General features: G+C 35.0%; 1 protein-coding gene across 1 annotated transcript in view; it reads left to right on the plus strand.

Annotated features, from left to right (window-relative positions):
- Positions 1–26,890, plus strand: part of HECTD2 (HECT domain E3 ubiquitin protein ligase 2) — a 131,357-nt gene that overhangs the window by 14,001 nt on the left and 90,466 nt on the right. Inside the window, exon 2 of the mRNA XM_058298765.1 lies at positions 21,834–21,963. Coding sequence (XP_058154748.1) covers positions 21,834–21,963 — 130 coding nt within the window. The remainder of the gene's footprint in view (positions 1–21,833; positions 21,964–26,890) is intronic.

The raw sequence follows: 26,890 nt of genomic DNA on the forward strand, positions 1-26,890 counted from the left end.
TCTTGTTTTTCTTTTTCTCTTTTTCAATATGTTTTTGGCTATATGGGGCTCCTTGCCTGTCCAAATAAACTTCATAATTAGCTTTTCCATTCTTTAAAAAGTGCTTTTGTAATTTTTATTGAGATTGCATTAAATTTGTAAATCAATTTGGGTAGGACAGACATCTTAGTGATGTTTAGTCTTCCTATCCATGAACATGGAATATTCTTCTATTTGTTTAGGTCTTCTCTGATTTTCTTTAACAGTGTCGCATAGTTTTCTGTGTATATGTCCTTTACAACTTAGTTAAGTTTATTCCTAGGTATTATTGCTAGGTAGGTTCTTCATTGCTATTGTAAATGGAATTTTTTTCTTGATTTTCCTCCTCAGATTGCTCATTTTATTGGTGTACACAATGCAACTGATTTTTACATTTTATTTTATTTATTCCCTCCCTCCCTTGCAGTTGTTTGTTGTCTGTTCTCTGTGTCCATTCGCTGCATGCTCCTCTGTGTTTTTACTTGTCTCCCTTTTTGTTGCATCACCTTGCCAAGTTGGCTCTCTGTGGCACTTGCAGGCCAGGCGGCGCTCCGTGGCTTGCAGGCCAGTGGCTTTCAGCAGCTTGTGGACGAGCCTGCCTTCACAAGGAGGCCCAGGATGCAAACCCAGGGCCTCATATGGTAGACACGAGCCCAATTGATTGAGCCACAGCACTTCCCAAATGCAACTGATTTTTACGTGTTGATCTTATAGCCTATCATGTTACTGATCTCGTTTTTCAGCTCTAGAAGCTTTGTGAAATTTTTACTTCTCCTTTCCAATTTGGATGGCTTTTACATATATTTTTTTGCCTAAGTGCTCAGGCAAGTACTTCTAACACAATGTTAAGTAAGAGTGGTGACAGTGGGCATTTGTCTTGTTCCAGTAGCCTTTATCATGTGGATGAAGTTTTCTTTTATTCCTATCTTCTGAAGTGTTTTTATCAAGAAAGGATGCTGTATTTTGTCAAACGCTTTTTCTGCATCAATAGAGATGATCATGTGATTTTTTTCTTTCTATCTGTTAATGTAGTATATAACATTGATTGATTTTCTTATGTTGAACCATCCTTGCATACCAGGGATGAAACCCACTTGGTCATGGTGTATAATTCGTTTGATGTGTTGTTGAATAAGATTAGCAAGTATATTGTTGAGGATTTTAGCATACAGCTTCATTAGAGAAATTGGTCTGTAGTTTTCCTTTCCTGTGGCATCTTTATGTGACTTTGGCATTAAGGTAATGTTGGCATCATAGAATGAGTTAGGCAATGTTCCCTCCACTTCTATTTTTTGAAAGAGTTTAAGCAGGATTGGTGTTAATTCTTTCCAGAATGACTGGTAGATTTCACCTGTGAAGCTGTCTGGTCCTGGGCTCTTATTTGGGAGGTTTTTGATGAATAATTCAATCCCATTGCTTGCAATTGGTTTGTTGAGTTCATCAGTTTCTTCTTTCACCAAAGTAGTCTGCTTGTGTGTTTCTATAAATTTGTCCACATACCATTTTTCAAAGTATCCTCTTATGATATTCTTTATTTCTTTGGGATCAGTGGTGATATCCCCTCCCTCATTTTTTTACTTTATGTATGTGCATCTTTTCTCTGTTTTTTTTTTTAGTCTAGCTAAGGGTTTGTCAATTTTATTAATCTCAAAGAACCAGCTTTTGGTTTTGTTAAATTTTTCTAGTGTTCTTTTGTTGTTGTTCTCAATTTTATTTATCTCTGCTCTAATCTTTGTTCTTTCCTTCATTATGCTCGCTTTGGGATTAGTTTGTTGTTCTTTTTCTAGTTCCTCCAGGTGTTAAGTTAGGTCTTTGATTTTAGCTTTTTCTTCTTTTTTCATATAGGCATTTATGGCTAGAGTTTTCCTTTTCAGCATTGCTTTTGCTACTTCCCATAGGTTTTGTTATGTGGTGTTCTCATTTTCATTTGTTTCAATGTAGCTACTGATTTCTTTTGCAATTTCCTCCTTCACCCACTGATTGTCTAAAAGTGTGTGGTTTAATTTCCATATCTTTGTGACTGTTTTGATTCTCTGCCCCTTATTGATTGCCAGCTTCAGTCCATTGTGGTCAGAGGAATTGTTTCATATAATTTCATTCTTTCTGATTTCATTGAGAGTTGTTCTGTGGGCTAGCATGTGGTCTATCCTAGAGAATGATCCATGTGTCCCTGAGAAAAACATACATCCTGCTGTATTTGAGTGTAATGTTCTGTATATGTCTATTAGATCTAGATCTTCTAACATATTGTTCAAGGTCTCTGTTACTTTATTGACTCTGTTGAGATGTTCTGTCTAATGGTGATAATGATGTATTAAAGTCCCCCACTATAATTGGAGAGGCATCTATTTCTCCACTTAGTTTTTCCAATGTTTACTTCATGTATTTTGGGGCACCTTGGTTAGGTGAATGTTTATAATTGTTCTTTCTTTTTGATAGATTAACTCTTTTATTTATATATAGTGTCATTCTTTGTCTCTTACAGTAGTTTTGCATTTAAAGTCTATTTTGTTTGATATATATTAATATAGCGACTCCCACCCTTCTTTGGTTATTGTTTGCCTGTAAAATCATTTTCCAGCCTCCACTCGCAACCTCCTTGCATCCCTGGGTCTAAGGTGAGTTTCTTGCAGATAGCATATAGATGGGTCATATTTCCTTATCCATTCTGCTAGTCTGTGTGTTTTGATTGGAGAGTGTAATCCGTTAACATTCAGTATTATTATTCTCAAGGCACTACTTACATTGGCCATATTTTCTTTCAGTTTATATATGTCATATTTTGTGTTTTTTCTTTCTCTTTTTAGTTATTCTTATTAATAATCTTAATAATCTTCCTTTCTACACTCTTCTCCAACCCTCTCTTCTGTTTTTTTTTTCCTTTCAACCTGGAGAACTCCCTTTAGTATTTCTTGAAGAGCAGGTTTCTTGTTGACATACTCTCTAATTTCAGTTTATCTGTATTTCAAACTCTCCCTCATATTTGAATGCCATCTTTACTGGATACAGAATTCTCGGCTTTTTTCTTTTAGCACCTTAACTATGTCATGCTAATGCCTTCTTGCCTCCATGGTTTCAGATGAGAAAACAGCTCTTAATCTTATTGAACTTCCCTTGTATGTGGTGAATCTTTTTTCTCTTGCTGCTTTCAGTATTCTTTCTTTGTCTTGAGCATGTGACAGTTTGATAGGTATATATCTTGGGGTAGGCCTGTTAGGATTTATACTGTTTGGAGTACACTGCACTTCTAGACATGTCCATCCATGTCCCTTAAAAGAGTTGGGAAATTTTCAGCCATTATTTCCTCCAACACTCCTTCTGTCCATTTGCTGTTCTCTTCTCCCTCTGGGATGCCTATAATGCATATGTTTGTACATTTCATGTTGTCATTCAGTTCCCTGAGTCACTGCTGAATTTTTCCTATCTTTTTATCTATTTGTTCTGTTATCTGTTTGATTTCAGACATACTATCTTCGACATCACTAATTCTTCTCTCTGCCTGTTCAAATCTGCTGTTATGTGTTTCCAGTTTATTTTTTATTTCTTGCATTATATCATTCATCTCCATCAGCTCCATTATCTCTTTATGTATGTTTACAATTTCTTCAGTATGTTTCCCCAGTGTCTTCTTAATATCCTTTATCTTTGTCTTTACTTCATTAAGTTGCTTCATGATTTTTGTTTGGACATTCTTGATTAGTTATTCCACATTCTTCATCTCTTCCTGTTTTTAGTTTGTTCATTAGACTGGACCATGTCTTCATGTTTCTTAGTATGGCTTGTAATTTTTTGTTGGTGTCTAGGCATCTGTTTATCTTGATGGCTTATTCAGGTGGTTAGCCTCATTTATACTCTAGAGTTTTATTTTGTTTTGTTTTGTGTTAACTTTCCTTTTTGATACTTGGTTCCACTTATTCTATATCCTTGTAGTTGTCCATGTTACCTTGAAAAAATATTAAGACCACAGAAAAGGAAAAATAAGAAAAGACTAATAGTAATAATTTTTAAAAAGATAGAAAAGGAACTGTAGAAGAGCCAGAAAAATAAATAAATAATAAGAATGAAAAAAAATCATAAAAAATACAAGGAACAAGAATTTAAAAGTTGGAATAAAAATAATGAAGCAAGAAAAAATAAAAAGGAATAAAAGACCAGAAAGAAGAAGAAGAGGAGGAGGAAGAGGAAGGGCGAGGGGTGGGAGGAGGTGAAGGGGGGGGCGGAGGAGGAGCAAATAAGAAAAAGTGGAATGAAAGAAAAACAGCAGAAGAGGGGAAAATGAAAGAAAGAAAAGAAATAAAGAAGCTAAGAAAGAGGGAAAAACAACAAAGAGAAAACAAAAAAACAACCCAGGAAAAGCAAGCTTCCTCTTAGGCCACAAGGAACTGTCTCAGGCTGCTGGTGCTTGTCAGTCAATCACCTTGCAGCCTGCCCTTCACAGGTAAGTTACCTGTTTTTTTGTTTTGTTTATTTATTTTTATTTTAGGTACCTGGTTTTAGCAAATAAAATAAAGAATTAAAAATAATAAAAAATAACAGATCAAAAACCTAAAAAAAAATTCCCTGTTGCCTATCATAACAACCTGGTGGATCACTCTCTTGATCCTTTTTCTTAGGAGGTACGTGGAATTGAACCAGGGATCCAGTATTTGCAAGGCAAGCAGTCCTACGCTGAGCTACATGCACTTCACAAGTTAGGTAGCATTCTGAAATTTTATCTGGCTCTCCTTGCCCCATAGGCAAATTGGGCTTCTAATAGTTTGCTGGCCATCTCTCCTGGCTTCCTACTCTCCTGGGCTGGTTAGGTGCCTGTCTTTACCTACCCTTTCTCTTCTAGGGTGGTTGGGTGTGACAGCCTGCCTGATTCGATCCCCCCCTCCCCTCTCCCTGGAGCTGCTTCTGTGCTGGCTGGGGTCTTTTCTGAGATTCAGAGGGGCCAAACTCACTGAAGAGAAACCTCTCTGACCTCTACCTTCCCTTCCTCCTCCAGGGAGGAGAATGATCTTTCCCCACTCAGTTTTGGCTGCAGTTAACCAGGGGTTATACCAAGTCTGTTCATCCTGAGGGTGTGGTATATGTGCAGTTCCCAACCACAGGGGCGAGTAGATCACAGTTTTTGTTTGACCTCTTTGTCTCTCTGTCCTCCCTCCTGGATGATGTGCAGCTCTCTCCTGGTGTGCAGATCCCCAAAGCAGCTCCTTGGATAGCTTTTTGTCCTTCCTCCATTGTTTTTGTGAGACATTTGAGCCCTGCCTTCATACTTTGATGTCATCTTCCTGGAAATAAATTACGTTGGTTTTGAGCCATGTTTTTATTAAAGAACAAGAGAGTACTTAACTGGTTGAAGAATTGTGACTGAATCAAAGTACACATTTTAATACTAGTATTTTATCATATAAAGATTATCTATTGATGCAATTTCATCTTTTCCTTTGTTGTAAAATAAATGAATAGGACCTATCATGCCACTTTGCTTTCCTGATTATAAACAATGACCAGAATTTCTAATCTTCAAGACTAACATTTCTTGTATATTAAGTAGGGTTAATTTTCATTTATTTATAAGATCAATCATATTGTGACTTTTTGGTGACAGAACTTTGCTTTCCAAGTCTAAATCCTTATTTCCTAGTCTCCCTTGAAAGATGTGGCTTATGTTATTTTAAGAGAGCAAATACACTAGGCTGGTGCTATTTAGTTTGGGAGAGAAATACACACCTTTGTCTAAATCTTCACGTATTATTAAAAGGAGCAAAGTTAGCGCTTCTGATTTTGCAACCCAGCATCCTAACAGGGAACTGTGAAAACAAAAGAAAACAAAACAAAATGCCCCAAAAAACAAAACATTTTTACCTTGTAACAGGGTCTAAAATTAAAAGTTTCCTTTGTAGACTCTAAATACAGTTGAAACCTCTCATCTGATTTGGCCCTAATTGGTAGTTTAGGTCAGTTTATTAAAAATTTTGGTAAAGGGGAGTATTTTAAATTTTATAAAAATTTTTGCCTTAACCGTAAGTGCATTGTTCATCAATCTTTTGACACAATAACCCTTGCTCAGTACCTTGGGAAGTAATTGATTCCTTTGAAAAGAGTAATTTTTCCATGCATTATAGGTAGTCCCTAGACTCCTTGATAATAAAGGATACATGCTTTATTTTAGGAACACTCAATCTTTTGCTGAAACATTCATCTTTGGGTTTAAAAAATAAATTTCAGTGAGGTGTGGACAAAAGTATACAGAATGCCATTGTCCTAAAACGAACAGCTCAGGATTTATTCATCTTTTATGCTTTATCTATGGAATATTTTATACCACTTTTAATTTTACTACTTTCCCATCAAATTCCTTCTTCCACTATTGTGCAGAATATTATGGATCAGAATATTGTCATTTTTCCTGAGAATGTATGTTGTGTTGGATCTACTTCAGGTAAGTATGTTTTCATCTGTCTAGATCAGAATTTTCCAGTACAAATATATTGCAAGCCACATATGTATTTAAATTTTATAAAAGCCACATTAAAAAGAACAAAAAGAAAAAAGTAAAATTAATTTGAGTAATTTATTTTGTTTAATATATCTAGAAATTTTTTATTTCTACATTTAATCAATATAAACACTTAATGAGATATTTTATGTTTTTTTATACTAAGTCTGAAAATTGTATTTTATACTTATTGCACATCTCACTTTGGACTAGCCACATTTCAAGGGATCAATAGCCACATGTGGCAAATGGCTGTATTTGACCGCACAGATTTAGATGATACCTTCTTGTTCTTCCAAGATTTCTTAAAATCCTATATTTATTCATTCTTAGTTCTAATTGCTGTTTATCCCTACTCTAGCAGTCCTCTAAATATGGTCCTTCATACTTTTTTAGGGATCTGTGAGATCAAAAGTACTATCATCATAATACTAAGATGTTATTTGTCATCTTCATACCATTCTTTCATGAATGTACACTAGAGTTTTCTGGGGGTGATGTGACACATGATACTGCAACAGGTTGGATGCAGAAGCAGATATCAGAATCCATCTATCTTCTATTAAGTCAGTCAAAAACATTTGCAAAATGTAAAATGATATTCCTCTTTTTGCTCCTTTTTGTTTTGGAAAATATAGTTTTTTTTCATAAAAATATATATATGTTAGTAAGAAAAAGTTTATTATTATTATTATTATATTTATTTAGGAGGCACCAGGGATTGAACCCAGCACCTTGTACATGGAAATCAGGCACTCAATCAGCTGAGCTACACCTGCTCCCCAGGTTTATTATTTTTAAAGCAATTAATACTTCAGTTTTTTTTCAGTTTTAATTTCTAATACAGTAAATAGTGATAGATATAACATGCAATAACAAAAGATCTTTGAAGTTCTCAATAACTTTTAAAAGCGAGACCAGAAAGATGAAGAACCACTGCCCTAATGTATGTTGAGTTTTCTTTGTACTATTACTATTAATGCTTTCTGAATCTGGCATTATTGATGACAGGTGTTCTACGTAAGTGAATTTTCCAAATCGCCATTTGTTGTTGAGCATTTAAAAATACCCAATCATCATTTATTTTATGGGGCATTTTCTATATTGCAGTGTCTGCCTCTTCTCAAATAGAAGATACTGTCAGTGATTTAATGTTTCATGATGACTCAAGCCCATCATTATGAACATCCATAATGTACTATTATATCCAACATTGTATATGCCTGCTTTTTGGTTTATCTCTCTTTTTAATTTATCACTAGATCACCATCAATTACCACCTCTCCCCACCCTATCTAATTTGCTTTTTCCTTTGTTTTATGTGTTGAAAAACCAAATAACCCATTTGTGGGACTTGTAGGCTCAAATGGGTACAACATCCATACTCAAGCTAAATAAGAATCTTGCATAAAGTAACTTGGACTTTAATCTCTCTCCTGTGGAGTGAAATGATAGCTTTTCTCCTGGAGTCTTGTGTCACTTATTTCAGAAGCTTTTGTTTTCTTTTAGATATGTTTTGGAAGATTCATTTGGCATTGGATTGTTCCTAATACAGTTAGAATTCTAACCTTCCTCATTTTAATGACTTATTTAGAACCTTTCTGTTCATATATCATATAATCTTACAAGGTTGGGAGATACTATTTCTTACGGCTAGGTTATAGGTTACCACTTTCCCTGTAACAAAGACCTGAAAGCTGGGTCAAGACTTTCATTTTTGAGTGGCTGGAAGTGGCTAAGCTGATCAGTCCTAGACTGTGATTAGAAGTTCTGAAGAGAATCATCCAGGAAATACTAGCGTATAGGTGAAGGTGGTGTTAGGTGTTTAAGAAGGTCATGAACTATTTTTAACGGTGGCATGCTACTGTTATTTAGTAAAACTGAAGACACTAGGGATTTATACAGCTAGCCTATCACATAGACAATTTTCATAGTCAAATAAAGATCTGAAACTTAATGAGTTCAACCAGGATATTGTCAGGTGAAGCACTGATCATCAGTAAAATAAACATGTCCTTTGGAAAGGTGAGCTCATGTGACAACTCTACATCCAGAGCAGAACAAACCAAAGAGCTCTACCTAGAGTTCATCTATCCATGCGTTTGTCTTAAGTGCTCTTCAGTAAATAAAACTTCTGCCAGTCTGACTTTTCTAAATTGATACTTAGATGCTAGGTTAATTTTCACTTGATATAGTTTAAAATGCAGCATTGATATCTTTTTTTGTAAATCTAACAGTTTAAAATATGTTCTGAATAATGAATTTTGTTGACATAGAACATCAATTTAAAATATTTTAATTCAGAGACTCTAAGATATTATGGCTGTAAGTGTTTTATGATGGAACAGAGTCAGCAGTTGTTCCTTTGTCAAAGATTGGGTTAGAATATGAACATAACCGTTTCATATCCTAAGGCAACTTTTGGGAGATAGAGGATGATGAAAGTAATTTTAACAGAATTTTTAATGTAGTTGAACTGACATTCAGTACAAAAGCTATCATGTAGCTAGGATGTAAAACTGTGAACATCCTTCTGATTGGTATCTACTAGAAAACATGTAAATGAATCAGAAATTTAACTTGGATACAGTCTGTTCCTCAGTAAAGATTTAAGGCAGAAACTCAATATTGAAATAAAATAAGGTTGAAAACATTTAACTATGTTAACAGGAGCAGGATAGGTATTCGAGTAGTTGCTGTTAAAGTTTTTTTAGATAATTTTATATTATGATCTTATGTATAACCTGTGTGTCTATATAGTAATAGTTGAAAAGACCATTGAGGTCTATGTTAAGTACTTGTGAGATATACTTTTTGATTTATTATTGTAATTACTACATAAATTTTTTCTGCCGTTTGCCGTATTTATTAAACTCACGGTCAGCCTCTGCCAGAAGATTCAACTTTATTTTTTTTTATTACTGAAGTATTTTTTTTTCCTTCAGTGAATTTTTAGTGTTTTTTCCTTCCTTCAGTGAATTTTTAGTGTTTTTTTCTTTTTCTTGTGTTCCCTGCTTGTACTTATCTTCAATGTACAACAGCTGGTTGGGTATCTTGCTACTATTCTTCACACACACCCAGCCCACTGTTTTTGGCTGGCTACATTCCAGGATCTCATCTTTAGTATTCTGTTTCTGTAGGATTCATAGATAACATTTCTAAAACATGTCAGGAAACTAGATAAAATATCTGTGATGGATCCATGTCTCAGAAGGATTGTAAAGTAATGTTTTCCACCTTTAATTTAGTCTGTAGTTTGATGCTATATTAATGCCCTATGGCTTCTTCATTTAATTCTCTAATTTTCAGCTAATCAGTTTACTGTTGTACAACATAGTGCCCTGTTTCTCTAAAGAAAATCTTAAGTTATGTTTAAGATTTCTCTTGGACAAGCTGGAATGGGGCAGCAGCTGTTTTGAGGGTTTACATTCATTGATATTTAATGCTGTGTCAACCTCTAAAACTATTCATGATTAATTTCATGTCATTTTAAGTACAAACTATCAAAAGCACATCTTATGACAAAAGACTTCTTAGACCAAAGATTTTTTTTGAAGGGTGTTTAAAGGTTTTTGATTTAAAAGGACAGACATGTATTAACACTTTGCATTAGTACATTTGTTAAAACTTATGAAAGAACATTTTTACAATTGTACTATTAACTATAGTCCATCCTTTACACGAGGGTTCACTTGTATTGTTCAGTCCTATGTTTGTTTTTAAAATTTTTCATTTATACTCTTTCAGGACTAGGGTATTTATTGAAATGATACACATATATAGAACCTGAAAGCAGTGGGAAACAGACTGGCTGCTCTCTGTGCCTCTACTATTCTCTCTCTTGGTTGGCCAATCTCCTCCACATTCCTCAATCTAAAATCTAGAAAGACCTGGTCAGTGACTTATTAAGGAGCATCAGTATCCTTTATGCCAAGGCACCTAATGTTTGGCCACCCAGTATACAAGATAGATTGCCTTTGAGTTCAGTGCCTATCTCTGCTTTCATCCATGGCCATTTCTGTGCAAAAAAGCATAGGGAAAGCTTTCATTCTTTCATCATTGGGTATGATGTTAGCTGTGGGTTTTTCATATGTGCCTTTTAGAATGTTGAAGAAATTTCCTTCTATTCATAGTTTTCTAAGTGTTTTTATTAATAAAGGATGCTAGATTTTGTCCATGCCTTTTCTGTGTCAATTGAGATGATCATGAGTTTTTCCCCCTTTGTTTTATTGATGTAGTGTATTATTTAAATTGATTTTCTTATGTTGAACCATCCAGTCATACCTTGGATTAATCCCACTTGATCAAGGGGTATAATTCTTTTAATGTGCTGTTGAATTTGATTTGCTAGTATCTTGTTAAGAATTTTTGCATCTGTATTCATAAGAGAAATTGGTCTGTAATTTTCTTTTCCTGCAGTACTTTTGTCTAGCTTTGGTATAAGGGTAATGTTGGCCTCACAGAATGAGTTATGTAGGGTTCCCTCCTGTACAGTTGTTTGGTAGTGTTTGAGCAGGTTTGGTATTCTTCTTGGAAAGTTTGGTGAAATTCACCTGTGATACCATCTGGTCCTGGGATTTTCTTTGTTGGGAAGTTTTTGATGACTCATTCAATCTCTTATAATTGATTAGTTGAGATCTTCTGTTTCTTCTAGTGTCAGTGTTGGTTGGTTGTGTGTTTATAGGAATTTGTTCATTTCATTTAGATTGTTAAATTTGTTGGCATACAGTTCATGGTATCCTCTTATGAGATATTTTATTTCTGTAGGGTCAGTAGTAATGCCCACCCTCTCGTTTTTTTTTTTTTTTGTTTTTTTTTTTTGTTTTTTTTTTTGCATCTTCTCCCTTTTTTCCTTTGTCAGTCTAGCTAAGGGTTTGTCAATTTTATTGACCTTTTCTAAGAACCAACTTTTGGTTTTGTTGATGCTCTGTCTTTTTTAACTCTCTATTTCATTGTTTCTGCCCTAATCTTTTTTATTTCTTTCCTTCTGCTTGCTTTTGATTTAGTTTTCTGATCTTTTTCTAGTTCTTCCATGTATGCAGTTTGGTCTTTGATTTTAGCTCTTTTTTTGTGTAAGCCTTCAGAGCTGTAAATTTCCCCTCTCAGTATTGCCTTTGCTGTATTCCCATAAGTTTTGATATGTTGTCTTCTTATTTTCACTCACTTCAAGATATTTACTGATCTCCCTTGTAATTTCTTTTTTCACCCATTGACTGTATGAATGTGTTATATAACCTCCATCTTCATTTCATTGTGGTCAGAGGAGATGATTTGTATAATTTCAGTCTTTTAAAATTTATTGAGACTTATTTTGTGACCCAACATGTAGTTTATCCTGGAGAATGATCCACGAGCCCGGGAGAAAATGTATATCCTGCCTTTTGGGGCAGGGGGAGGGGAGGTATAGTTTTCTGTATATGTCTGTTAGGTCTAGGTCATTTATCATATTATTCAAGTTCTCCTTTTTCTTTTTGATCTTCTGTCTAGATGGTCTGTCTATTGATGAGAGTAGTGTATTGAAGTCTCCAACTTTTATTATAGGGATTTCTATTTCTCCCTTCAGTTTTGCCATTTTTTTTCCTATGTGTTTTAGGGTGCCATGGTTAGATGCATAAATATTTATGAATATTTTTCTTGGTGGATTGACTTTTATTAATATATAGTATCCTTCTTTGTCTCTTATAACAGCTTTTGAATTGAAGTCTATTTTGTCTGCTATCACTACCCTACCTCTTTTTTTTTGGTTACTATTTGCATGGATTATCTTTTTACATCTTTTTACTTTCAGTCTTTTTGTGTTTTTGTGTCTAAGGTGAGTCTCTTGTAAACAACACATAGTTCACCCCTGATGGGTATGGGGAAAGGCAGGAAGAGATGAGAGGTGGAGGCGTCTTTGGGACATGGAGCTGCCCTGGATGGTGCTTCAGGGGCAATCACCGGACATTGTAAATCCTCACAGGGCCCACTGGATGGAATGGGAGAGAGTATGGGCCATGATGTGGACCATTGACCATGAGATGCAGAAGTGCCCAAAGATGTACTTACCAAATGCAATGGATGTGTCATGATGATGAGAATGAGTGTTGCTGGGGGGAGGAGAGGTGGGGTGGGGGTGGTGGGGTTGAATGGGACCTCATATATATATATTTTTTTTTTAATGCAATATTATTACAAAGTCAATAAAAAAAAAAGATATTGCACTGTTCAGTATGGAAATACCTACATGAAAAATAAAAAAATATATCTTTAAAAAAACCCAAAAAAACACATAGTTCAATTGCACTTTTTAAATCCATGCTTGACAATCTAATTGGGGAGTTTAACCATTAATATTCAGTGTTATTACTGTAAAGGCAGTACTTCAGTCATTTGTCATTTGGTTTTTATATGTCATATATTTTTTGCCTTTTCCTTTATTGCAGCCTCCTTTCCTATACAGTTGCTCTTTTGTGATGTATCTGCCTGATCCCTTTCTCATTTCTCTTTCTATATGTTTTTTAAAAATATTTTTTATCCCCCCCTTGTGTTTTTTTTGCATGCTGTCTGCTCTCTGTGTACATTTGCTGTGTGTTCTTCTGTGTCTGTATTTATTTATTTTATTTCCCCTCCCCCCTTGTAGCTTGCTTGCTGTCTGCTCTCTGTGTCCATTCGCTGCACACTCTTCTGTGTTTTTGCTTGTCTCCCTTTTTTGTTGCATCACCTTGCTGAGTTGGCTCTCCTGGGCACTTGCAAGCTGGGCGGCACTCCGCGGCATCTTCAGACCAGGCGGTGCTCCTCAGCATGTGGGTAAGCCTACCTTCACAAGGAGGCCCCAGGATGCAAACTCAGGACCTCCCATAGTAGACAGGAGCCCAACTTATTGAGCCACAGCCACTTCCCTCTATATGTTTTAAAAATACTTTCATTGTGGTTACCCTGGGGTTTGTATTAGATGGGCTACATTTACAATTTACTAATTTGAGAAAATAACAACTTAACTTCAGGAGCATAAATATTCTCTGCTCCCATATCCCCCCGTTTCCCCTCTTTATATTGTTTTTGTCCCACATTGCCTCTTTATATTTTGCATGCCCACTATCAGGAAATATGTTTTCTGTTCAATTGTATTCTACTCTTATGGTGATTAAAAAGTAGAGTAATATATTGAGGATATAGTACTATTGGATTTTGCATTTACCCTTTTAGTTGCCTCCACTGAAGTTCTTTACTTCTTCATGCTACTCCAAGCCACTGTCTCTGGTCTTTTCCTTTCAACCTGAGGCACTGTTTAGTAATTCATGTAGGCAGGTATTTTGTTGATGAACTCTTTCTGTGTCTGTTTATCCCTGAATATTTTAAACTCTTCCTCATTTTCAAAGGACAGTTTTGCTGGATAAGGAATTTTAGCTTGCAGTTTTTCTCTTTAAATGCCTTAAACATATCATACCACATACTATTCACCTCCATGGTTTCTGATGAGAAATCAGCACTTAATCTTTTTTCAAAAAACTTTATTTTAACTTCAAAAAATGAAATAACAGATAAAAGGCAACTTAACAAATTATGGAAGCATTACTTTAAAAAATCGTGTCCAGGCACATTTATCTTGTTGTCTTATTTCATCCTAAAAACAAACTCTGGTGTTTTTCCCATGTTCCAAATGATGAATAAGTGAGCACAGATTAGTTAAATGACATGACCAAGGTCTCCTTGTTAATGAAGAAACTGAAAAAAAACCCAATTTTATTTACATCTCATAAAACTCAATCCAATATTCTTTTTTTATGACCTTTATCATTGTTATAGTACCTTCTTTGCCTTTGCTACAAAAACATTACAATATTACTGTTAACTACTGTCTGTAAGTTTAGTTGTATTTTCCTATGTATCACCATATTCTTAACACCTTGTAATAGAGGAACATTTTTGTGTTTGTATTATTAACCACAATCTCATCTACCACTGAAACCACTATATTATATTGTCCCTAGATTATCTTCTAACTGTATTTCCATTAACCTTAACCTCCCTAGACAACCCCTTTCAGCCAGTCACATTTATAAATCAGCAGTGTTAGTTATACTCACTATAATGTGTTACCATCAACTCTACCAATTTCCAATATTTACAATCAACCTTATTAAACATTCTAAATACATTCAGCATCAGCTTCCCCTTCTCAACCCACATTCTATCTCCTACTAACCTTATTCCTCCTCCTTAGTCTTATTAAGGATCCCTTGTATGTGATGAATTGTTTTTCTTTGCTACTTTCAAAATTTCTCTTTATATTTGACATTTGACATTTTGATTTCTGTGTGTCTCAGAGTAGGTCTTTTAGGGTTCATTCTTTTTGGAGTGTGTTGCACTTTGTGGAAATACATATTTATATTTATTATAAAAGTTGGGAAATTTTCAGCCATTATTTCCTCAAATATTCTTTCTTCCCCTTTTCCCTTCTCTTCTCCTTCTGGGACACCCATAATGCATATGTTTGTATGCTTTGTGCTGTTATTCAAATCCCAGGAATGCTGCTCGGTTTTTTCCTATTCTTTTTTGTATCTGTTCTTCTGACTGTATAATTTTGATTGTCCTGTCTTCTAGTTCATTGACTCTTTCTTCTGCCTGTTCAGTCTGTTATTGCATGCCTCTACTATATATTTTTTTGTCTAGGTGGTACGGGGGATTGAACCCAGGACCTCATACATGGGAAGCAGGCACTCAACCACTGAGACACAGTGCTCCCCAATGAAAGTTGTTTTTTTCTTTCTTCTGCCTATTCAATCTGCTATTGTATGCCTCTAGTGTATTTTTTTTTAAAAGAAGTACTGGGGATTGAACCCAGGACTTTGAACATGGGAAGGAGATGTTCAACCACTTGAGCTATATCTGCTCCCCTACTAGTATATTTTTAATTTCCATTATTATCCCTTTCATTCCCACAATTTCTACTATGCTTCTTCTTAAACTTTGAAATCTTCTTTATGTCTTCTTTATATCCTTTGGTTCTATATCCACCATTAGATTATTTTTATCCATATTTTCCTTTGTTTCCTTGAATTGATTTAGGAGATTTGTTTGAACTTGTTTGATTAATTGTTCCTAATTCTGTGTCTCCTCTGAAGTTTTAATTTGTTCCCTTTACTGAGCCATATTTTCCTGTTTCGTTGGATGGCTTGACATCTTTTGCTGATGTCTGGGAATTTCTGTGGCTAGATATGAGAGGGTTCTCATTTGTTGCTGTGAGCTGCAGAAGGGACCTGGACTATGCCTCCACTGTGTGACTTCAAAGCTGCATGGGATTGAGTGATGGGGAGGGTTCCAGACTGGTGGGTCTGAGTCAGAAATCTCCTACCTGATTTTGATGTTTGATCTTCTTTTTCTTTGATTCAACATTTCTGGAGTCTTTCTCCAATCTCTGTCATAATCCAGAGATCAAGCAAGTAGAAATTTTCCTTTTATTGTTTGATTCTGACAGGAGACCTTTCCAGGTGATGTCCTACATTGTTATGTTGATGACATCACCTTGCCATTCATTCTTTTTTTTTTTAAGATTGATTTTTTATTATTTCTCTCCCCTTCCCTCCCCCCGCCCCACCCCAGTTGTCTGTTCTCTGTGTCCACTCATTGTGTGTTCTTCTGTGTCCACTTGTATTCTTGTCGCCGGCATGGGGAATCTGGGTCTCTTTTTTGTTGCATCATCTTGATGCATCAGCTCTCCATGTGTGCAGCGCCACTCCTGAGCAGGCTGCACTTTTTTAGCATGGGTGGCTCTCCTTACAGGGTGCACTCCTTGTGCATGGGGCTCCCCTACATGGGGGACACCCCTACATGGCATGGCACTCCTTGCGTGCATCAACACTGTGCATGGGCCAGCTCATCACATGGGTCTGGAGGCCCTGGGTTTGAACCCTGCACCTCCCATGTGGTAGGTGGATGCTCTATCAGTTGAGCCAAATCTGCTTCCCATTCTTAATCTCTCTTGTCACTCACATCATCATGCCAGTATTTCCCACCATTCTGTCCTTCTTTAGTTTCTATTGCCATATACCAACAACTGTATCAGTTAGAAAAATTCAGTTATTTTGATATAAGGAGCATGCTTTTGCCTAGTAATCATTGCTTTCTTTTCTATTACTCACAATTTTTTTGTTTATATAACCCAATTTAGAGTTTTCTTCAGGTTTTCACATATTCTTAAATTCTGTCTCTTTTCTTTCCACACAAGTGACAAAATGCACATTCTCCTGATATTTTAAATAAAGTACTTCACATTGTTCATTTTAATTATTTCTTAGTTTATGGGTGGGTGCTTTGGTTCTCTTTTTGCTTCAGACTTAGGCCTGAAATAGTTGTTCCCATTTTTGTCATTGCTTTGGCCCATGCTGTGATTCTTTTCCATTCCCTGTTCCTACTATCTCAGTTCAGACTTATTTATTTCTTGCAATAGATTCTTGGCTGTTTTATGCTTCCAGTATTACACCCCTTAAGTATTTACTATATTGCTGCCAGAATGATTTTTCTAAAACATAAGTATGATCATATCCCTCCCCTGCTTAGAAGTCTTCAAAGATTTTTCCCTATGCCCTTGCAGCATAGAGTCTATACTCCTTAGCTTGAGGATATCATGATATGGCCCCTGCTTACCCCCCGGTCTTATCTCACTGGGCCATTCTCTCTCTTTGATTTTATAGTCTAACCACTCTGCTGCTCAAATCCCATTCTTGCTTAGGCTTAGACAACATCCATGACAGTTATCATGGAAAAAACATATTTGATATGTTGAGTTATTGTAGATATTTACAACTAAGTAAACAAAGTTCTAGTACTGTATATTCATTATACAACACATGGTTGATCTCAATTTATAAATTGGTTACTTTTATTAATTATCATGTATAAATGAAATATATATTGTGTCACAATTTGGCATTTCCTTCTCCTGTTATTTCAGCTATTCTGACAGAACAAAACATATAAATAAGCAAACTTGACCCCAGCAGTTAGTATTTTTATTTAGGCATCCTAGTATTTCTAGCAAGGAGTTCTTTACTTTTTCAAATGTATAGTTTATTTAGATTTTATTTCTTAATCAACACACTAGTTATATGAATTTGGAATATTTAATTTACAGAGATTATATAAATTATGTAATTTGCTGAGATTGTTTTATAGAAAATTATTGAGTGTTGCTGTCTTATTTACCTTCCTCTTCTATCTCAGGGTATTTTCTCCCATATTTTAGGAGTCTATACCATACATTTACTATGAATTAGAACTGATAGTTGTTTAATTACTTTGTTGATTGGATTAGTTTCTTGTTAATTTGTATTTTTTGGTGCTCTCCCAAGTGAACCAAGCACTGTTCTTTAGGTCTTCTTTCTTAAAAAGAGGTGGAGGGATGGGGAGAAAAAGAAAAGAAAATATTGAGTCTTTCCAGATTGCAAAAACATAAAAGATTTTTCTATAGTACACTTACTTTTTCTGTTTACATTACTTTAATACAGTTATGTACGTTGCTCTTAAAGCTATTAAATTTCATTCAACATACTTGTATAAAGATAGAGAAGATAATATCAACCACCAAGAGTTGTGATATTAACTAGGCTGATGAGCATAACATACCTAGTAGCACATGGTAAGCCCTTAATGAGTGATGGCTTCTCGATTTAAGAGTGAAGCCATCAATGTCATTCAAACTGGACTTTAAACTCTTGCTTCCCACCTACCAGCTCTGTGAACTTGGGCATGGAACTTCAATTTCCCCATTTGTAAATACATATCTCAGAGGAATGTTATAATATATATACACCACCTAGTATAGCATATAACAAGCACTCAGTAAATGCCTTATTTTGTTATGTTATTATTATAGGAGTAATCATTTATTGAGCACCCATTGTGTCCTAGATTTTGTAAAAGACCCTAGATATTGTCTATGATTCTGAAAATTCACATTCATATCCTACATCTATGTAAGACCACTTAATTTTTCTAATGGACTTTATTTTTTGAGATTTAATTTTATAGAAAAATTGAGCAAAAAATACAGGGTTTCCCATATCCCTGCCCGCCAACCCCACAGTTTCCCCTATTATTAACATCTTGCCTTAGTGTGGTACATTTGTTACAATTGATGAACCAATATTGATACATTATTAGCAAGAGTCTGTAGTTTACATTAGGTTATACTCTTGTGTTGTACAGTTCTATAGGCTTTGACAAATGCATAATGTCATGTTTCTACTATTACAGCACTATATATAATACTGTCACTGCCCTAAAAATCTCCTGTGTTCCATCTTCTCATATCTTCCCCCCTTTCCTCCCAAACCTGAGTTCCTGGCAACCATTATCTCTATATTTGCCTTTTCCAGAATGTCATATAGTTGGAATCATACAGTATATAGCCTTTTCAGACTGGTTTCTTCCACTTAGCAATATAAATTTAACATTGGATACTTTATTTTAATTAGGCAGTATGTGTAATTTTATAGACTGGATCATGTAGGCTAATCCTGACACAGAAATATTAAGTTGGACTTCACTAAGCCAAAATAAAGCCCAGAAACAAGTAACAAGCAAAATAAAACAAAAAACCCCACAAAAAAAACAAAACAAAACAAAACAAATCAAGGAAACAAAAATCAATACATTCGTGAGCAGCACAGATTTTATGTCTCATACATAAAAATTACATATATGTGCTTTACTCATGGAAGTATCCCTAAGTTCTCATATAGTATCCCTCACATCTCTGTATTTTTACTTGGCATATTGCCAGTTGATTTCGTTGTTCCAGTTTGACAATATCAACATTACTGATTCCTAAATTTATATGTACTGATGGCAATGTTTCTTTCAAGTCATCTGTTTAGCTCAAGGAGGTTCTTTATTGGTTCCTTCCTAACAACAGCATTATATATGGAATTTATGGTTATAATACCATTTAAATTGCAGTACTAAAGATTTAAAATAAATGCTGGCAGCTGAAGACACTTTTTCCTCCTTTCCTTCCTTTTGTCATTCACCTGCAGATAAACTAGGGATACCTAACTGACCAGGGATGAGTGTTGCTATAAAGGTAGCATGGGACAAAAGAGCTTATCTTTCTTTCCACAGGATGAAAGTATTCTAAAGGAGATTTCCACTTAATAACCTCTTGTTTGGGAGATGCTCATACTTTCTCCTTTAAAAAATGTGTTTTCAGTAGCTTACTGGAAATAATGGGCTCTTATTTCAAGCTAGAAATATATTGTCAATGTTTGCCTTGACATCCCTTTCAGACCTGTATCACATCTTTTTTGCTGGTTAGCTAAGTGCCTTTAGGTAAGTCTCAGACAACTTGTTTCCTCATCTGTGAAATAAAGGAGTTGAATAATTAATTTCTAAACTCCTCTTTTTTTTTTTTTTTTTTTAAAGATTTATTTATTTATTTAATTTCCCCCCCTCCCCTGGAGGTCTGTTCTTGGTGTCTATTTGCTGCGTCTTGTTTCTTTGTCCGTTTCTGTTGTCGTCAGTGGCACGGGAAGTGTGGGCGGCGCCATTCCTGGGCAGGCTGCTCGCTCTTTTCACGCTGGGCGGCTTTCCTCAGGGGCGCACTCCTTGCGCATGGGGGCTCCCCCACGAGGGGGACACCCTTGCGTGGCAAGGCACTCCTTGCGCGCATCAGCACTGAGCATGGCCAGCTCCACACGGGTCAAGGAGGCCCAGGGTTTGAACCGCGGACCTCCCATATGGTAGACGGACGCCCTAACCACTGGGCCAAAGTCCGTTTCCCTCTAAACTGCTCTTAATTCCAGATACATGTAGTATCTGAATGTATTCTTTCTGGGTTCTTTTCTATATTGGTGTCTTAAAAAAAGAAAAACATAAATTAATTTACTTTAAAGTGCAGAACCTGCACCCAAGATTCACTATATGTCAAGCTCTGTGATGAATAAAGAATTCCTGGTCCAGCATGAAGAACTAATTTGAGAACAATTGTAATTTCAATGGAATAATTGAAGCAAATTACAAGCATAAATAATAGTGATTGATTTTGTGAGATGGCCACTACAAGGAAAGAGTCTCAGAGAAGGTATGATAGAATAAATTATGCTGCAGTTACAAAATTAACTCCCCAGATTCAGTGGTTAAACACTGTAAATGTTTATTTCTTGCTGTTACCTGTCTAACTTTGGTCAGCATTGGCTTCGCTCAAGCTGATGGATGCTTTGACATTTGAACACTTAGCCTCCAAGGTTGTCACAGTGGAGGAGGAGAGAGAACTAGAGGCTTACTCACCAGCCGTTAAGAGTGTTGGCACTTCCCGGCCCAGAAATAACAGATGTCATATCCAGTAGTGACCTATTAGTCAGAATTAATCACATGACTCACTTAACAAGAGGGTGAAGAATGTAGGAGAGCATGTGGATGTTTGGTGAGCATAAATTGTTTCTGCCACATTGTATATGAGATGATTCCACGAAGATAAATGGAAATCAGTCTGATGAATGAAGAAGGGAGAGATGAAAAACTTTCTACTGTGAAAACTAAGAAGTTCACTTTAGTATAAGGAAGTAAATGTTAAAGAAGACATTAACTCTTATGTTCCAGTCAACATCTGGAAACTGGAAAATGGTGTATTCTCAGTTGAGAGTTGAGAATAACTGCTAAGGCAGCTAGCTCTGAGCATTGCTGAATCATGCACTGGTAACAATTTTATTTATAATTATGTATCACAGATTAAATATGTATTATTAATTTTAAGGAGTTACTTTTTTGTGGAAAATGTGTAAATGATCGGTTCTATGCTATAGGAAGATTGCTCTGTAATTTGTAATTAAAGATCCTTAAGTGTTTTTAAACTGGATTTTTCAAAATCCTTTACTCCCCAAAGTGCAATTACAATGCTTAGAAAGAAATGAACTCTAAAGGATTTATCTTTTTATCTGAACTTTTGAAGTCTTCATTCAGTAAGTCAACGTGTGGATTACCCCCTACATGTTAATTATTAAAAATATAATTTGTGAAGGTCACATAAATAATATCTAAATGCATGGTTAAAATAACAGTCAACAGTAATGGAGTATGTATTTTGTATGTGGAGCTGTGCTAATAAGTATCTTACATACATTATCCTAGTTAAATCTCACAATAACCTGTGATGTACGTGCTATTATTTTCCCCATTTCCAAACTTCATCAATTTGTAAGCAATTAGTTGAAATGGCTATTTTCAGTCAATTATGCATAAATTAGTTTTAACTATCATCAAATTAAAGTCTGTATTACAAATGTTTATGATTACCACAATAAAATAACTATGGGTGATAGGTGATATGTTATAGTTTTAATTTTTCTGTTTTTAGGGTTTGGACAGAGGAGCCAAAGGCCAAATTTCCACTTTCAGCAGTTTTATTTCACCCGTTAGCCAGAAGAAAGAAGCTGCTGAAAACAGAAGTTCACCTACACATCTTGTTTTCCCTAACATCAAGAATGGTAAAAAAAAAAATTTTGTGTATTTATAATTATTGAAACTACACAATAGTGTGTAGATCTTGGCTGAAAGTATATTATTAAGCTATTTAAAAGTAGATTTTAAATTTTAAATTTTTATTTGATCCTTATGAAAGAATATTGGTTTTTTAGAGAGAATTTATTAGGCATTTACAATATGCCATATACTGTATAAGGAAAATAGATTTAAAACAAAAAGAATGTTCTGTCCTCCAAGTATCTAGTGTATTGTCATGTTATTAGAATGTCTTGAGCAACTACTTCTCTAAGTAGTTGCATTTTAAGCAGCTACTATTTAAAATGAATGTTTATTTATAAATTACATGCATGTTACATACTAGTACATTCCATACATTATAAAATACACAAAAAATAGAAAAGTTTAAAGGATGAGATGAAGATGAAACAAGCCATATTAAATATTTGTAAAAAAATTAATGGCACAATAAAAACATATGTCTAATATATTTTGTTATTTTAAAAATATTTTATATCACTTCATGGTTTCCATGGTTTGAAGATCTGTTTCTAAGTTCAGTTTTGTCCAGTAGTTTTGTATGGCTGTTATTGTCACGAAAGATGCATATAGATTGTAGCATTTCACAGGTTATGATTATCAAAATACTAAATTTTTAACCCCAGTCACAAATTTTGTTATGGTTTTTTTTGAAATTTGACTGATAAATTTCCATTTTCCCTGATATCAGTCATTCTTTCAAACTGGTTGCAAGTGTTACATTTTTATATTAACAAGTTGTCAAATCTACTGAAAATTTCATTTAGATGATTCTATTTCCAGATTTCATGTTTGTAGACATATGCATTTTAGTAAGTAATACACTTACATAATGTGTGTATGTCTAATGTAATTAACGTAATGATGGAAACTTCTAAACATCCAGTTTCAGCATACTTTCTTTACAGCAAAAGTTTCTTTTGAAAAAATTAATCTTTTTTACTGTTAGAATATGTATATATTTATTATTTCAAAATTATCTGCTAGGTGTATACTACTGAAATCATTTATGTCATAGGTCAAGAAATTTGGAACATTTGTCTTTTTGTAAATGAAAAACTGTAACTCATCCTTTTTTTGGTAAATTATAATTTCAAACATAGAGAAAAGTTGCAAGAATAATGCAAGTAACTGCCATATAAGCTTTCCCTAGACTTGCCAGTTTACATTTTCCCCCCTTGTGTGTGTCTCTCTCATTGTCTCTCTCTCCCTGCCTCCCTCCCTTTCTTTCTCTCATCACACACATGCATACTATAAATCTGTATATATAACTTTTTTCCTGAACAATTTAAGAGTATTTTTTCCCTAAATCATTAAAGACATGTTGCCCTTTTACCCCTAAATACTTCCTTGCATATTTCCTGGGAAGAAGGCCATTTTCTTACATAGCCAAAGTGTATTACCAAAATCCAGAAATTTAAATTATGCAATACTGTTTGTTTATTCCATAGTTCATAACCAGGGTGTGTCAACTGTCACAATAATAATGTTCTTTATAGATTTTTTCCCCCAATCCAGGATCCAATATAGGATCACCAACTGAATTGAATTTGTCATGTTTCTTCAAACTCCTTTAATCTGGAAATGTCCTTAGCCTTTCTTTACCTTTTCTGGCTTTGACATTTTTGAAGATAGGCTAGTTATTTTTTTGAATGGCCAAAACTTCCAGTTTGTCTGATGATTCCTCATGGTTAGATTCAGGTTTGATATATATATATATATGATATATATATATCATAGATGATACTGTGTCCTTTTTAGTGCATCCTCTCAAGAGACAATGATATTGTCAGTATTGGTGACAGTAACTTTGACTACTTGGTAAGGTGATTTCATTAATTGTAAAATTACTGTGTTTCCCTTTGTAAAAAATAAGTATTTTGTAAGGAGATATTTTTTCTTATTGTAGATATATATATTTTAAAATAAACTTTTATTGAAGTAAATCATTCATACATGAACATGCATAAACAGTAAGTGTGTAGTAAAATTTGTGAATTTACAAAACAAACGCCTATCATTTTTTTTTATTTTATTGACTTTGTAATAATATTACATAAAAAATATATATATGAGGTCCCATTCAATCCCACCCCCCCACCCCACCTTTCCCCCCCCCCCCCCCCCCAGCAACACTCGTTCCCATCATCATGACACATCCATTGCATTTGGTAAGTACATCTTTGGGCACCTCTGCACCTCATGGTCAGTGGTCCACATCATGGCCCATACTCTCCCCCATTCCATCCAGTGACATGCCTATCATAATACAGGGCTTCCATATAGCTCCTCACTACCTTGCATTGTTGTGAAACATTTGTTACAAACTATGAAAGAGCATTGTCAAATTATTAAAACTAACTATAGCCCATATCTTACATTTGGTGTTTTTTCCCCAACCCACCCAACTGTTAACACCCTATATTAGTATTATATATTTTATATATATATTATATATATATATGTTAGTATTATATATTTGTTATTGCTCATGAGAGAATGTTCTCATATTTGTCTTGTTAACCACAGTCCATCATCCACCACTGGATTCCCTTTGTTATACAGTCCTGTGCTTTGTATAGTCCATTCAAATTGTACATTCAGTGGCTCTCACTTTCATCACATAGTTGTGCTGGCATCACCTCAGTCAATTTTAGGATGTTTTCCTTACCCCAAAAGGAAAAATCCCATACCCCCTTATACTTCCCTATTGTTGTCCCTAAGAATTGAAATAATATCTTCTATAGGGAGATATTTTAAGACTAACTAAACATCTTATTCGTGGTCCAACTTTCACCCAACTAATTTTTTAGTATCCATTGATAGTTTTCTAATTCCAACATTCTTTTCATGTTTATTAGTTGGCATTCAACTCTAAGGAAGAGTATTCCCTACTCTCTTGTTTATTAATTTGTTCATGTATGTTTATCACTTTGACGTCCAGGATTTATATTTCATGTGCTGGGTTATCTATTATGTCATTTTTTATTTTGGTATTCAAATTAAAAACTTGACCAGTGGGAATCTTTTCTAGCTCACATTCCTGTGCTGTGTTGATATGTACCTATCATTTTTTGTGCACTTCTTTACTTTCTGATGCGATAAGAAGTTCCATAGCTCAGACTCATCTTGTACATTTCCTACCATAGCCTTGTGTACAAGGTTATGATGGTTTGAAGCTAATGGGTCAAAGTTAATTCATGCCTGTGCATATAAACATATTGTTAAGTCGGGCCTTTTGTGTAGGTTACTTCAGTTAAGGGCCTTTTGATTAGGTTACTTCCATAAGGCATGGCCCTTGGTGGGTGTTAATCCTTTTATAAAGTCCTTTATAAGAGAATGAAATTCAGAGGGAGAGAGAGCTATGGAAGCCAGAAGCTGCAAACAACAAAACCCAGAAGAAAAGGGAGTGACCAGCGTACACTACTATGTGCCTTCACATGTGACAAAGGAGTCCAGGATCACTGGCAGCCAGTCTCTGGGGATAAAGCATGGCTTGATGATGCCTTGATTTGAACATTGTTCTCACCTTTGGAACTGTAAGCTCATAAGCCAAAAAATCTCCATTGTAAGAGCTAACCCAATTATTGTATATTGCTTTCAGCAACCTAGTAGAGTAAAACACCCTGGAATCAAGCTTTTTTGAACCTCAGTTCTTTTTATTGGAGAATATTATTTGGAAATCATGTATAAGATTGACCCCAGAAAGTTCCCTTGAAATTCTTCTCAGTTAGTAGCCCCTCAACCTATCCCAACAACCTCTTTTCTGATCTGATTTTTTAAAGCACAGATTAATTTTGCCTGTTCTAGAACTTCATATGAATGGAATCACCAGTATGCACACTTTTTGTATGTTTTTTGCTCAGCATACCGTCTGTGAAATTTGTCCATGTTGTGCGTATCAGTGGTTTGTAACATGAATTGTAACAAATGTTCCACACCAATACAAGGTGTTGATAATGGGGTAGTACATGGAAACTCTATTTTATACATGACTTTTCTGTAAACCTACAACTTCTCTAATAAAAAAATCTAGTAATAAAGCACATAAAAGATGTGCATTAACTTCATGAGTCAAACCATAAAACTTAAAAGACCTAAGTATGCCATATTCATGTATAGAAAGACAGATTTTTTGTGCATGGAACTTGTAAGGCTGATTGAAAATGTAAATGGAAGAGCAAAGAATCAAAAATAACAATACACTTCTCCAGTAGAAGAAAACGTGGGGGATATATGTTGCCAAATATCAAGATTTAGTATAGAACTATAAATTAAGACACTGTATTATACTGGTGCAGAAACAGACAAATTGACCAAGGGACTAAAATAGAGAGTTCAGAAACAAACCTACACATAAGTGGAAACCTACGGTATGACATACTGACACAACAGATCAGTGAGGAAAGTGAATAATTGCTGCTGTGACAATTGGGCATTATCTTATTTTTACTGGACTGCTATGACAAGTACCACATGATGGATTGACTTAAACAATAGGGATTTATTGTCTTACAGTTTTGGAGTATAAAAGTCCAAAATCAAGGTGTCAGCAAGGCCATACTTTCTCCAATGTCTGTCACATTCTGGTGATAGTTTTTCTGGCAATCTTCTGTTATGTGGTGGTATCTCTCTTGCTTGCTTCTTTCTCCTTCTTTGGCCTTCTACTGACTTCTGGCTTCTTTTGACTGACCGGGTCCAAATTTCTTCTGCCTTTTCAGGACTCCAGCCAATGGATTAAGGCCCACCCTGATTCAGTTTAGCCTCATCTAAATAGAATTTTTGAATATCCTATTCACAAATGAGTCCATACCTTAACTAATGAAAACATTTCAAAGGTACTATTTACAAATGGGTTAACACCCACAAGAATGTGAATTAAGAGTTGAACAT

This window comes from Dasypus novemcinctus, chromosome 6 (assembly GCF_030445035.2).
Source record: "Dasypus novemcinctus isolate mDasNov1 chromosome 6, mDasNov1.1.hap2, whole genome shotgun sequence".
In the NCBI taxonomy this organism is placed as follows: Eukaryota; Metazoa; Chordata; class Mammalia; order Cingulata; family Dasypodidae; genus Dasypus; species Dasypus novemcinctus.